General features: G+C 37.1%; 1 protein-coding gene across 2 annotated transcripts in view; it reads left to right on the forward strand.

The window, feature by feature from the left end:
• The window catches only part of RTN4 (reticulon 4), a 72,051-nt gene that overhangs the window by 16,762 nt on the left and 39,937 nt on the right, over positions 1–15,352 (forward strand). Inside the window, exons 2-3 of one of the 2 annotated variants that reach the window (XM_045979782.1) lie at positions 3,037–3,093; positions 3,753–6,140. The exons of the other annotated variant lie outside the window; for it this stretch is intronic. Of the exons in view, the coding sequence (XP_045835738.1) occupies positions 3,037–3,093; positions 3,753–6,140 (2,445 nt within the window). The remainder of the gene's footprint in view (positions 1–3,036; positions 3,094–3,752; positions 6,141–15,352) is intronic. 2 annotated transcript variants of the gene reach the window in all.

Here is a 15,352-nt window from a genome sequence, read left to right on the forward strand (position 1 = left end):
AAGTTGTTTCTAATTCTTCCCACTTTTCTCCCTGGCAACATTTTGAAGAGGTACTGTTAACTACACTTATTTTACAAATGAGGAAATGAGGCACAGAAGGGACAAGTAGTATCTTTATCAAAGTCACACAGTTTTAAGTGATGAATCTGGGATTTGAACCCAGACAGCTTGATCCCATGATCACTTTATGAGAAGTCAGAGCAATTCTTCTTGAGGGCCAAGTGGTAGTGACTTCTCCTGTTTTTGTTTTTTTGTTTGTTTTTGTCTTTTCCCTAAGTGCTTTTTGAAATACAATACTTACTTCACAGTTAATTTTGGACTGATTCTCAATTTGTGATTTTTCTTTTTTCAAAATTCAGTGAATATTTGAAATACCAATTTGTAAATATTCTCATTTGGCCAAGTGCCAGGAATATAGTTTCCACTATGAGAGAGTCTGGTATTAGATAGGAATAAGGATACATGTTAAAAAATACTTTAAATTTTTGGCACAGTTTTGGTTGTAGTTTGTTTTCCCTCTAATTTTAAGGTAATATCTTTTGAGTTCACTTTTGAAGAAGACTGGCCTCTGCATTAGTAACTTTTAATTATATTAAATAGATGAAGAAACAGCCATTTTGTTAAGGAGTTGCTACCTTTTATTTAAATGGAGCACCTGTGTAATTATTTGGTTCTGCTCTTTGATCCCCAAGTCTCAGTTTTGTGTAAGATCATAATACATTATTTTAACTGAAAGGAATTTTCAGATTCTCTCATCTTACAAAAGAGAAACTGTATTAAAGACGATCACATAGTAAGTTGTCTTTTGGAAGTGTGCACACACTGGGGCATTTGGGTGGCTCAGTCTGTTGAACCTCCAACTCTTGATTTTGGCTCACATCATGATCTCAAGGTCCTGAGATCAAGCTCCTCCACATCAGGGTCCGAGCTCAGTGCAGTGTCTGCTTGACCCTCTCCCTCTGCTCCCCAATCCCTCTGCCCACACGCTCTCTCTCTCAAATAAATAAAATCTTTAAAAAAAAAAAAAGTGCGTACACATGTGTATGTGTTATAAAATCTCATAAGGTGGTTTGACTTACTGATTTGGATGAGTTGCCCATCCAACCTATTGTTCTAGTTATAGAAAACATTTTTAAATGTATACCATAGATTTTCCCCTCATTACCCTGTCTGAGAATCCTTCAGATATGGTATCATGCCCAATATGGATTTATCTAAAATTTATATGACATTGTGAATTTAACTCTTATTCACCAAGGGGGATGACTTTGGGAGACATGTCCATGTTCATGATAGCCACATCTCTGTTTTTTTCTGTTGATCAACCTTGCCTAGGTTGTCCTTCCAGATAGAAATGTCCAGATTTAGGGGCATCTGGGTGGCTCAGTGGGTTTAAGCCTCTGCCTTCAGCTCAGGTCTGGTCTCAGTGTCCTGGGATTGAGCCCTGCATTGGGCTCTCTGCTCAGCAGGGAGCCTGCCCCCCCCACTTGTGATTTCTGTCTGTCAAGTAAATAAATAAATCTTAAAAAAAAAATGTCCAGATTTATTAGGTCCTCTACACTAAAGGAATACCTTCCTGTCATTCCTCAAGCTATTTCAAATTGTCTTTTTTGCTAGAGGCCTTTCTCTAGTGTAAACCACAGACGATCTTTAGCTCAGGATCTTCCAACTGCAGCTATAAAGTGACATTGTGCAAGCTTCATATGCCAATATGTAGTATATTAGTTGGCTCGGGCTGCCACATCAAAATACCATAGACTGGGTGGCTTAACCAACAGAAATTTATTTCTCACAATTCTGGAGGCTGGAGAGTCTAAGATCAAGATTTAGTCAGGGTAGGTTTCATTCTGAGGACTCTTTTCTTGGCTTATCTCTGCCATCTCACTATGCACTCACTCAGGACTTCTTAATGTTGCTCCGAGGGAGGGAGGGGAGGAGCTGGGACATGGAGGAAGTGTCATCACACAGGCATGAGCAAGCTCTTTAGTGTCTTTTCTTACAAAGGCATTAACCCTATCAGACTATGGTCCCGCTGTCATGATCTCCTGTAATCCTAATGACCTCCCAACAATTACAGGTTGTTTTTAACCTGTAAAATGGAGGATATTAACTCCACTTATAACAAGAGTTTTCCTGCATGTAAAACACTTAGAATAACAAGTATCCCTTGGGATGCCTGGGTGGCTCAGTGGATTCAGCATTGGACTCATGATTTTTGACTCAGGTCATGATCTCAGGGTCATGAGATCCACTTTAGGCTCTGTGCTGAGTGTGGAGCATGCTTAAGATTCTTCCTCTCCCTCTGCCCCTCTCCCCGATCATGTGTGCGTGCTCTTTCTCTCTCTCTCTCTCAAAAAAAGAAAAAGAACAACGGGTATCTCTCAATGTTAATTTTAAACAAAACAAGACTGATGATAATAATTATCTTCCTAATGACAATTAGTGTTTTCTTTGCAATTTGAACAGTGGTATGTAGCACTAATATCCTCACAGACTAGTGTACAGTGACTATTGGAATGTTTTCCTTTAGAGATAGACAACCTGGAATAGAAGAACATATGCATGATTTTCTGAAAGTGTTCTTCTAAGCTGAACATATGCTAATAAAAAAGAATTAAGCAAAAGTAATTATTAATTTTATTCAAATGCATTTTTAAAATTTTGGCCTTGATTAGGGCAAAAAAATTCACTTACCCGAAAATGTGAATAAAAGTTTGGATGCCATGTATTAACTGAGAAAAATAGTACCTTAAAATCACTTTGGCTTATGAAATTTCTTTAACATAAACTTGTTATTGCCTCTTAAGAAATGATAGGTTCTGTGGCTATCATTTAATCATCTTTGTAATATATATGATAATCTGAATTAATGGTACTACTGATAGTACTACTTTTTCTTTTCCATCTTGGCTTTTTCTTTGTAAAAGTTTTGTGTTAACTCATTACAAACTGAACCCTTGCTTGCTCCTCTTACCTTTAGTCTCCTTCAAACTCTGTCTTCATTTCTGCTGAGGTTATATTCTATTTGTTTTTCAGATGAGACACTTTTTGCTCTTCCTGCTGCATATGAGCCTGTGATACACTCCTCTGCAGGCAAGTTCTTTCTGCTAGCCTTTTATCCGCTGTGTATTCTAACTTTAACTCTTTAGTTTTATTAACTCTGTACAGAGTGGTTTGAGTTTACTAAAAATTAGCATGGTTCCAAGAATGTTTGTCTCTTGAAAAAATTGAAATTTATATTTTGTATGTATGTCCAAGAGAGAAATGGACAGAACCAATAAATTGGATATATATAAAGAATTCTTGGACCCTTGACTTATATTTATATATTGACTAGTCCTTTTTTCCAAATGCACTTATAGCTGAAAGGCTTTCATAGAAATGAATGCCACTCTTTTTAAAATTTAATTATTCAGTGTCTTTTCTGCACTGTCGAACTCTTCTCAAATTCTTTTGTCTTCCTCTAAAACTTGTTAGAAGTGGCTTTTCTCAAGTGATTATACTTGAGATTTTTTCCTCAGAGACTCAATTTGTGCCTTTTCATAGCATATAATTGGCTCTGTAGCCATGCACTTCTATTGACAATAGCTTTAATTTTTTTCAGTAATGATTCAAGACTACTTGATTATTTATTGTTAACAGTTTAGTTAACATTAATTCTTTACTAACCGTATTTTTAATCTGTCATAAAACTTGCATTAACTCTGAGAACGCTGGCATTCTCTAACTTTCCTTTCTGTCCATGGTCACAGAAAAAATTATGGACTTGAAGGAGCAGCCAGGTAACACTGTTTCCGCTGGTCAAGAGGATTTTCCATCTGTCCTGCTTGAAACTGCTGCTTCTCTTCCTTCTCTGTCTCCCCTCTCAGCTGCTTCTTTTAAAGAACATGAATATCTTGGTAATTTACCAGTATTACGCACTGAAGGAACACTTCAAGAAACGTCAACTGAAGCTTCTAAAGAGTTCACAGAGAAGGCAAAAAATCCATTTGTAGACAAAGAGTTAGCTGAGTTTTCACAATTGGAATACTCAGAAATGAGATTATCACTCAGTGGCTCTCCAAAAGCAGAATCTGCCATAATAGTAGCAAATCCTAGGGAAGAGAATGAAGATGAAAAAGAGGATTTAGTTAGTAATAACATCCTTCGTAATCAACAAGAGTTACCCATAGCCCTTACTAATAAATCAGTTCAAGAGGAAGACAAAGTTATGTCTCCAGAAAAAACAAAGGACAGTTTCATTGAAAAGGGAATTGCAGCAGAAGCTCCTATGAGGGAAGAATATGCAGACTTCAAACCATTTGAGCGAGTTTGGGATGTAAAAGACACTCATAAGCAAGATAGTGATGGAGGTAATGTAGAGAGCAAGTTGGAGAGTAAAGTGGATGAGAAATGCTTTGCTGATAGCCCTGAGCAAACAAATCATGAAAAAGAAAGTGAAAGCAGTAATGATGATACTTCTTTTCCCAGTACACCAGAAGCTGTAAAAGATGGTTCAGGAGCATACATCACATGTGCTCCTTTTAACCCGCCAGCAACTGAAAACCTTTCGACAAACATTTTTCCTTCGTTGGAAGATCATACTTCAGAAAATAAGACAGATGAAAAAAAGATAGAAGAAAAAAAGGCCCAGATTGTAACGGAGAAGAATTTTAGTACCAAAACATCAAACCCTTTCCTTGTAGCCACACAGGATTCTGAGGCAGATTATGTCACAACAGACAGTGTGTCAAAGGTGACTGCGGAAGTAGTGGCAAGCATGGCTGAAGGTCTAACCCCAGACTTAGTACAGGAAGCATGTGAAAGTGAATTGAATGAAGCTACAGGTACTAAGATTGCTTTTGAAACAAAAATGGACTTGGTTCAAACATCAGAAGCCCTGCAGGAGTCGCTTTACCCTGTGGCGTCTCCGCTTTGCCCGTCTTTTGAAGAATCTGAAGCCACTCCCTCACCGGTGTTGCCTGACATTGTTATGGAAGCACCATTAAATTCTCAAATTCCCGGTGCTGCTGCCCCTGCCATGCAGCCCAGTTCATCCCAGCTAGAAGCTCCTCCTTCCGCTAAGTATGAAAGCAGAAAACCTGAGCCGGAAAATCCCCCACCGTATGAAGAGGCCATGAACGTATCCCTAAAAAATGTATCAGGAATAAAGGAAGAAATGAAAGAGCCTGAAAGTACTAACGTAGCTGTTCAAGAAACAGAAACTCCTTATATATCTATCGCATGTGATTTAATTAAAGAAACAAAGCTCTCTACTGAGCCATCTTCCGATTTCTCCGATTACTCAGAAATAGCAAAAGTTGCACAGCCAGTGGCTGATCATTCTGAGTTAGTTGAAGATTCCTCACCTGATTCTGAACCGGTGGACTTATTTAGTGATGATTCAATACCTGAAGTTCCACCAAAACAAGATGAAGCTGTGATACTTGTGAATGAAAATCTCACGGACACTTCTCAGTCAGTGATGGAACATGAAACTAAGGAAAAACTCAGTGCTTCACGACCACCTGAGGGGGGAAAGCCGTATTTGGAATCTTTTCAGCCCAATTTAGATACCACAAAAGATACCTTATCTCCCGAAGTTTCAGCACTGACCCAAAAGGAGAAAATTCCTTTGCAGATGAAGGAGCTCAGTACTGCAGTTTATTCAGATGACGGCGTATTTATTGCCAAGGAAGCAAAAGTAAGGGAGAGTGAAACATTTTCAGATTCATCTCCAATTGAGATTATAGATGAGTTCCCTACATTTGTCGGTTCTAAAACTGATTCTTCTCCTAAATTAACCGGGGAATATACTGATCTAGAAGTATCCCACAAATATGAGATTGCTAATGTCCAGGATGAAGCTGGGTCATTACCTGGCTCAGAGTTACCTCATGACCTTTCTTTCAAGAATGTACAACCTAAAGAGGAAGATAAAGTCCATGTCCCAGATGAACTCTCCAAAGATAGGTCTGATATTTCGAAGGTGCCCTTACTGCCTCCAGATGTTTCTCCTTTGGCCACTCAAACAGAAATTGGCAGTATAGTCAAACCCACAGTTCTTGTGAAAGAAGCTGAGAAAAAACCCCCTTCTGATACAGAGCAAGAGAACAGATCACCATCTGCTATATTTTCAGCAGAGCTGAGTAAAACTTCAGGTAATCCATCAGTCCATACATTGTTTTGTACTTTCTTGCCACCTTTTGACTTATCATGGACCATTCCACTGCATTTTCTGTAGTATATTACATTTATAATCTCTAATATATCACATTGATAAGAATTCTTTTCTACTGTCTCAGACGTTTTAGTGCATTTTTTTTTAACTCCTCTTGTACTCATTACTCGCCCTTGTGTGTAACTTTTTTTCCACACAATTACTCAGTGCTCCTTTTTGTATTATACTATGGAACTGGAAGATTTTATTAGAATCAGCTTCATGTCTTTCTATCTTTTCTTTTCCTTCAGTATTTCCTCATAGCATGAAGAGCAAGAGGTATTAAAACAAAACATTTTAAAATGTATTTACTATGGTTTTCCCAGAAATTACTTCATTTTAAATTTTTATGAAACCACGTTTCTGTAACATGTCTCCAGTATTTCAATATACTGCTGTATTTTCCAGTAATATGTATAGAATTAAGCATACTGAGTAGCAGACATTTTGTTGAAAAGTATAAATTGAGGTATGCTGTTAGGAATTCTTCTGAAAAGTAGGGATTGTCATTTTTTCTTTGGACTCTACATTTCTGACACACTTGATTTGTGCAGAGTGATTTGCACATGTGTTTTTTAACTAGCATTCTAATTTAGCTGTGTTTTCTGTAAAAATGTGTAGTGATTACTGTTTATTGAGTGTACTTATGTTTTAGAGATGGGTGGTATTAGTGGCAGAGAGACTTCTTTCTTCTAAGAAGGAAGAGATTATGAATATTAATGCAGTGGGAAGAGAGTGGAGACATAGGACTTGATGTTTGATTGGATATGGACATGAAGGATAAGGAAAGAAGTTATAGATGATTCCAGGAATCCTGGGTTCCTTGTGTTTTCAAATGCATGTATGGCAGTATGAGAAACTGAATTAGGGGATATGAGAGAATGAAGTGGGTTTAAGGAGAGAAGATAAAAAATTAAGTTTTGAATATTTTGGTATTAAAGTACCTATGAGACCTCCAAGAAGTGGTGGATATTAAATATATGAAGCTTTTGACAGAGACTTTGGCTGTATGTGAATATTTATCATGGGCTCAGACCCAGTAATTAAAGCCGGGGATATCAACTCCGGAGAGCCAAGAAAAGGGGAAGCTTTAAAAGTGGAAGAATTGGTCAGCATTATCAAAGGCGAGAAAGCTTAGTTAAGATAAGGATTGAGAGTCTGTCAAAAAGTAGGGAAGTTGTTGGCCTAACAATGGTAGGTGGTGTGGGTGGGCAGGGCTAGGGGTGAGGAGTGAAGGAGACTTAAGTAAATGGATACTAAATGTTGGCAGGTTTTTTTTTGTTGTTGTTTTGTTTTGTTTTAGATTTTATTTATTTGACAGACAGAGATCACAAGTAGGCAGAGAGGCAGACAGAGAGAGGAGGAAGCAGGCTCCCTGCTGAGCAGAGAGCCCGATGTGGGGCTTGATGTGGGGCTCGAACCCAGGACCCTGGGATCATGACCCGAGCCGAAGGCAGAGGCTTTAACCCACTGAGCCACCCAGGTGCCCCAATGTTAGCAGTTTTTAAGAAGTTTGAGATCATGGGGTGCCTGGGTGGCTCAGTCCGTTAAGCATCCAACTCTTGATTTCAGCTTGGGTCATGATCTCAGGGTGGTGAGTTTGAGCCTTGCTCAGTGCCTGCTTGAGATTCTCTCTCTCCCTCTGCTCTTCCCCTTCATTTGCTCATTTGCTCTTGTGCTTGCTCTCTCTCAAAAAAAAAAAAATAAAAAAATAAAAAGCTCAAGATCATGGAGATGGAGCAAAAATGAGCAAGAATAAGGTAGAGGATAGAGTTGAAGAAGGACCTTTTTCTTTTACTAAAGATGGAAGGGAAAGTCTAAATAAAGGTGCTAGTAGAAAGTCAGGAGGGGATGGGACAGGATGAGATCCAGAATTCAGGTAGAGGAATTGGCATATAAATAAGGAACATTGGAAGACATTGATTGTAGTTAATGGAAGGGAAAGTATGGGTGTTGATACTGCTAGTTTTTGTGGCTGGAAGTTGAGGGAAGTATATGGTCATTTGCTGAGAATGAACTGGAGCATGCTTGTGTGGAAGAGGTCTGACTAGGGAAACAAAGGCTTTGTATGAAGAGTCTAGTCAAGGTAGAAGGGTAGTCTGTATAACACAGTGATTTTTCTTTAATTGTGCCTAACATCCTAGGTGTAGGTTCAGGGAAGGCAAATGCTTATATTGATTCACACTTGTGTTTTGCTAGAGGGGCTTGGCCCAGTGAAAGGACAGTGAATCAAAGGAATTGAAGACAGTAGTAGTTTGATGTGATGGACTGTGGCAACTAAGTTGAAGAATGTAAAGAAGAGAGCAGGGGGAATTGATAGATGGTTGAATAGAAGGTCAGAGCTTGTGCTTCAAATTAGATCTAAGAACTAAGAGTAAAAAGAATAAAAATATGAACATAGAATGCTTGGAGGTTGTGGTCAAACAAAGTAGGATTGTGCATGTGTTTTTTGGGTGTTTAATTTAGAATTCCAGATGGATTATAATGGCCAAAGTTTGGCGATGAGGCAAGGGCTGATGTTGAGTGGGGTGAAGGTTGCTAGAGCAAAGGTCAAACAAACTATGAGGCTAAGAAATTGGATTGCTCTCATAAAATCACACAGAATAATGGCAGGACTTGGGGTGGAGAAGATTAGAAATTAGGGACAAAAGACTTTGGTAAAAGGGCAAATGGGGTAGCTGGCAGAATGGTGGATTGGTAGATTGAAGCAGTAAGGAAAAATAGAGAGTGTCTTAGCCGAATAACTTGAACTTTGCCCAGGGCCTCTGAGAACATCTTGAAGCAGCACTGGTGAGCTAAGAACAGTACTGACCTCTCCTCCTGTCACTGAGGTATGCAGGTGTAAGAGAGTAACCTCCATTTAGAGTTAATGGGAAAAGCGGTATCATCAAGGTAGAGCCAGGTTTTAGTGAAAGGAGGTACTGGCAGGAATATTCAGTAAAGAAGTTGAAGATTAGGGGAGATAGTTCACAGTGGAATGGATTTTTATTTTTTTAGCATTTATTTATTTTGGAGAGACAGAGGACACAGGGGGAGGGGCAGAGGAAGAAGGAAAGAGAGAATCTCAAGTAGATTCTGCACTGAGCGTGGAGCTGGACACAGGGCTCCATCTCACAACCCTGAGATCACTACCTGAGCTGAAACCGTGAGTCAGATGCTCAACCAGCTGAGCCACCCAGGCTCCTCTGGAATGAGGATTCTTAAACAGCCCAATGAAATGGTTTAGGAGACAGTGGTAGAAAGAAGAGTGAGAATCCCAGAGCAGCATGGTAATGATATAGTGTGGGTGAAGACCCAGACAGCACACTGACTGATGTGAGCAGTGGTTTTATAGCAGCTTGTGAAGTCCCACTTCTCTACTCAACCTTTCTTCCCACCACTGTTAGCAGTGCCCTAGTAGATTGGAGCACTCCGGAGACAGCAGTTCCTTGGACTGACTTTACTAAACCTGGGGATCTTGGCCTATACTGACTGTAGTCTAATAGTTTGGAATTAAGTAAGGGAAGAGGACAGTGCCTTTGAAGGCTAAGTAGGGGTGGTTGAAGAAGTAAAAGCAGTAGTTGAGCATTCTCTTTACAAAATCGTTATTGAAGTCTTTTCTCTGAAAACAACTGTTACTCCTGCTTCTTTTGCTCAGTCTTTTTGGTTTGTTTGTTGTTGTTGTTTTAAGATTTTATTTATTTTTGACAGAGAGAGATCACAAGTAGGCAGAGAGGCAGGCGGAGAGAGGGGGAAGCAGGCCCCCTGCTGAGCAGAGAGCCTGATGTGGGGCTTGGTCCCAGGACCCTGAGATCATGACCTGAGCAGAGGCTTAACCAACTGAACCACCCAGGTGTCCCTGTTTTGTTTTTTTTAATGAAGTGTCCTAGCAGCTCCCTAGTGAATAGAAAACTCTTTGGATGCACCTAATATATGTATGCTATAGAAGTCATACAAAGGAGAAGTCATTGTGGTGTAATAAAAACACTGTGGGTGGGGGCGCCTGGGTGGCTCAGTGGGTTAAACCTCTGCCTTCGGCTCAGGTCATGATCTCAGGGTACTGGGATTGAGTTCTGCATCGGGCTCTCTTGCTCAGCGGGGAGTCTGCTTCCCCCTCTCTCTCTGCCTGCCTCTCTGCCTGCTTGTGATCTCTCTCTCAAATAAATAAAATCTTCAAAAACAAATCAAAACAAAACACTGTGGGTGATGTGAGTTGTAGTCTCGGCTGTACGACTGACAACCACTTTATCTCTCTAGAAATAAATTTCCTTCTATATTTATAAGAAGAAAGGGATTGAATTAGGTCCTTGGAACTTGTTTCTTTGACTTTAATTTTAATAGACATCTGTTTTAAGCAGTGGATAGTTGCTTTATGGTGCTTTATACCAAGCATTGTACTAGTTCTTTGGAAGAGGTGTGGAGGAAGATGAGGACTAAGACAATGTCTTGCCCTCAGGCAGCTTTCAGTCAGCTGGTGAAAGCAAACTGGTAAGGACTTAGCTAAACATTGTAACGTATATTATAAGAGTACAAGTGCTTCCCCATCTTCAAAAAAAACATGGTTAAGTGTACCAGGGTCAAATGTACCAAGAGTATCAAGAGACAATTAAGAACATTAGGAAGGTTGTGTTCTCAGATAGCTAAAAATTTTATACCATCCCTAATTGTAATATAATTAAGTGTGTTCTAAAAATTTGGGGGGTCATATTACTGAATATATATTTAAATATTAAAGCATTGATAAATACTAAATAAGAAAATAGTAATTTCCTCAGATGATTTATTATTCAATTCTCCTTGTTCTCTTAAAATGACATTTGTTGGCAGAATTCAGTTTTAATTTTGGGAAGAAAGACTGATTTGTAAGAAGGATGAGCAAGCTATTATCATGTAGGCTTTGATGCCTTACTGATAGTTTTGGAAAAGATTTGTTATGAAAAAAAAGAATGCTAGTCTTCCTCTTCCTTGATAAAGGCATTTTATCAAACTATTTTTAATAATAAAATGTAAATATTGTTTTTTTTCCTCAGGTCATAATTAACATTATTTTTTTCTTTAACTGTATTTCATTGTTTAGAGACAGGTTTTGATGATCTAGGCTCAGCATTTCATATATGTTCTTTCTTTACTTCAAAAAATTTGTAGCTAAAGATTTATGGTTTCCATTTTATCTAAAATACATTGATTTTTTTGGCACTTTAATTTTTTAATTTTCACTCATTTTAAAAATAAAACAACAGGTAGAAGGTAAAATATTCTAATAATTGTGTACATTTATACTACATGTGTACAGACCAAGATAGTGAAACTCCTGAAAAAGAATTGTTAACTACCACATGACAATTGAAATGCTTTCCTTAGATGATGGCATGGAAGTTTGGCATAGGAATGTCAGGTTAGGGATATAAGGATATAATGATTGGAAGTAGAAGATCACCAATACAAAGTAAGGTTACAGAGAGGCTAGCTCTTCCTTGGGATATTAAGAATGGCTCTGCAGAAGAGAAGATCTTATGGAGGTTACAGATAGCAAATGTGAGTGGACACATAGGCCTGTTCATTTATATGAAATATGATAAAAAAGTTTTTGAGGTTCTGTTTTGGTATCTTTGGGGCAGGTGTATGTGTACGGATGTTATGGTCAGTATGTAGAAACCTACTTACTTGCATCTAAGGACATAGTGGATTTGCAGACTGGTCGTGGGTAACAAAGTGAAAAGAAACATTGAGGTTTTTGTTGGAACTAAACTGAAACGCCGATCTATACAAAACAAGGGTTTATGATACATTAGATGCTAAATTTTCTGTGACTGGAATTAAGTAGGATTGAAATAAACAACAGTATCATTTAGAAGAATTTTTTTTAAAGGACAGTTGCTTTTTAAAAATTAACTTTTATTTGGAAGTAACATCAAACTTAATTGCAAAAATAAAAATGTGCAAAGAATGTCTTACTATCTTCATCTAAATTTAATCTATTAACATTTTCCCATTTGCTTTATCAGTTATGTTCTCCTCCTATAATTAACTAGACATGGATACCTAAATACATCCTTATTCTTCCTGAACTGTTGGACAGTAAGTTACATACATTGTTTTATCCTTAAATTCTTCAAAAAGGGTATTTTCTTATGTAACCTCAGTATAGCTATTAAGTTCAAAAATTTCCATTGATAAAGTACTTTTTTTCTAATCTACCATCCATATTCTAATGTGACATTTAATCTAATAACGTGGCCTGTATAGTGTCCTCTACAAGATCCAATCTAGGGCCAAAATTTGCTTTTAGTTGTCATGTTGTTTTCTGTTTATTCTGTTACATTTCCAGTATTTACCACTTACGACATTACGACATTAACAGTTTTGAAGAGCATAGGTCCTTCCCCTTCTCCCTTTTTAATAGAACATTCTAAATTTTGCATTTGTCTGCTGTTTCTCAGTGATTAGATTGAGATTATGGATTCATGATCAAATGAAGATGATGTAGTACGCTTTACGTCTCTCATAGTATCATATCTGAAAATACCCATTATTCATAAGTCCCTCGCTAATGAAGTTAGTTTTTCACCATCTGGTTAAGGTCGTTCCTCATTTCTGTACTATATAATTTCTTTCTTTTTTCTTTCCTTACAGCTTATAAGCAGTCTGAGGGGTGATGTTTCAAGACTATGCAAATATCCTGCTCCCCATCAAAATTCCTTCTTAGATTTAATGTCTGTTGATGATTCTTGCTTGATTCAGTCTTGAACATGAAGGCTGCAAAATAATAAATTTGGAGGGAGGCTTGGAATTGAAAAATTATCAGTTGTCCACGGCATTCTGCTGTTAGCAAGAGTACTCCTTTTCTATGATTTTTAATTAGTTAGTTAATTATCAATACAGATTTATGAATTGCTCTTTTACCCCTAGTGGTTTATAATTCATTACTGTACTTAATTAGTTTGGTTGTAAATTGTCCCAGATTTGGAAGGGTCCTGTTAAGTTGGCTCAAGAATGTACAGCTATCCTTTTTTGGGGAGGGAGAGGGAAGCACTTCTTTCTAGCGTAATAAAATGTAGGCTCATCTTATGCCTACTCTGTCCTGGCCTGAAATCAATCATTTCTTGAAGGATCCCTGATTCTTTTTAATTGGAAGTAGTATTAGAGATCAAGAGCTGGACCCCAGTACTCCTTTTGAGGTCTTCCCATTTTAGCCTTTCAGTGGACAGAGGTAAAAAGGCTTGCTTAACGACATAAACGACATACAAATAAACCTAAACACATACATATACTTGTATTTGAAATTGTGAGTTCATACAAATACCTCCTTTTCTGATCCATTCCCAGAGGATTATTTTTCTTCCTTCATTTCATATTTGTTTGCTCCTTCTGTAATGAGAACCTTGCTGCTAACACTACCAATACATTTACTCATTTGCTTAATTCTCTAATATTTCTAAATGATTTTAGAATGTTTTCTAATATGATTATAGTAGACACAGTAAAATACAGGATTATTTTGCAAATCTACCACCCCAACCCTCCAAGATTGAATGTATATAGTCAGGTACAAGTTACTTGGATTAGTTTTTTTCTCTCTTCTTCCTTTTATTTTCCCCAAACTTAGTGTGGTTACAGTTAGAATATATATGAAATATAGTTAGATAAATTTGTCTCAGTTTGCTCTCAGTTTTTGTTTTTGTTGTTTTTTTTTCTGTTTTGGAGGTTTTTGAGACTTTTGTGGAGGTTTTTGAGACTTTTGAAAGACTGAGAAAAGAAACTGGATTCTTACCATTACCTGACTATGGGAGACTGCTATTTATGGGAAATCTTCTAACCATAAAGCAGTTTCACATATTTAGTTTCCTCCATAATCTGAAGGAAGGAACCATTTTATGGATGACAATACTTAAGTTTGGGGCTTAGTCTTGTTTCCCAAGGTTACTTAGTAAATTATATAATAAGCACAATGCTTTTGAAGTGTGTTCCAGACATTGGGCTAACTTTCTTATTTATATTCTTATTAATTCCATAAGGAAGATCTTTTTCCCAATAGGTGAAGAACTGGGATTCCACCTTAGGTTTTGTCCCCTTCTCAGTTGTTTTCCATTTTTGGAATGCATGGTTAGGTCTAAATTTAGCAGGCAGCAAAGGTACTTTTCTTTTATTATATACCTGTTGTGTTGGGGCATTAACCAATGTAAGACATTTTTTAAAAGTCAAGAACATTGTTTATCATGTACATTTTCTTGCATGGTTTTCCATAAGTAGGGGTATCAAAATAACACTTTTGCTTGCATGTGGAGACTGAACACTCTCTTGTGAAGAGCTGCTATCTGTGTTGTTGGTAAGCTATTGGTAAAGAAAGGTTCTAATAATGTCTATTCCAAATCACTGAGATCTTCACTTAATGATAGTGATTGCTTAATATGTTTGTTGGTTCCTTGGTTTGCCAGTAATGCACAGAATATTTTCTGTTTGTAAATGAGTATAGATTGTGTTTTGCTGTAGCGTAAACCACCACCAACTTGATTGGTCATTCATTATACTTAAACTATGTATCTAAGAATAACCAAGTAGTATTGCCATTTTAATGAAAGACTAATTTAAGAGGGGCCCATTTATCTAGATAAAGAATTGAAAATTATCCTTTGCAAATTTATATATGCTTGTTATATGTGTTCATGAATAAGAACTTTATTTAGATAGTGTTAATAATTTAAAACTTTTCTTACATTAATTTAAGAATGTACTATATATAGCCTTTGAAATTTCTCAGTAAAGCATTATAGATGTTAAGGTTTTGGTTACAATGTATTTTTAGTGAGTGTATTTAGGATACTTTTTGATAATTATTAGTTGGACTTTAATTATGACACTGAGCAGTTAATCTGATAAAAGTAAGAAATTTAAGTAGCCTGAAAAATTAAAATGCTTAATCTAACAAATTGAGTAGAAATGCTTTTAACTGGAAATGTTAGGAAATTTATGATATAGCTAAATTAGAGACAGACTGTTGTTAACGAAAGAATTGATTATATTTAAACAAATGTGACTTAATGTCAAATTAATGGGGATTTATTTGGTGCTTACTATGGGCCCAGTACAGATTGAAAATAATTATGAATATGTGCCATAAAAGAGAACACTAAATATAGTGTGGTTGAAAGAATTTCATTTTGGGCATCTTACAGA

Source organism: Meles meles, chromosome 15 (assembly GCF_922984935.1).
Source record: "Meles meles chromosome 15, mMelMel3.1 paternal haplotype, whole genome shotgun sequence".
Classification (NCBI taxonomy): domain Eukaryota; kingdom Metazoa; phylum Chordata; class Mammalia; order Carnivora; family Mustelidae; genus Meles; species Meles meles.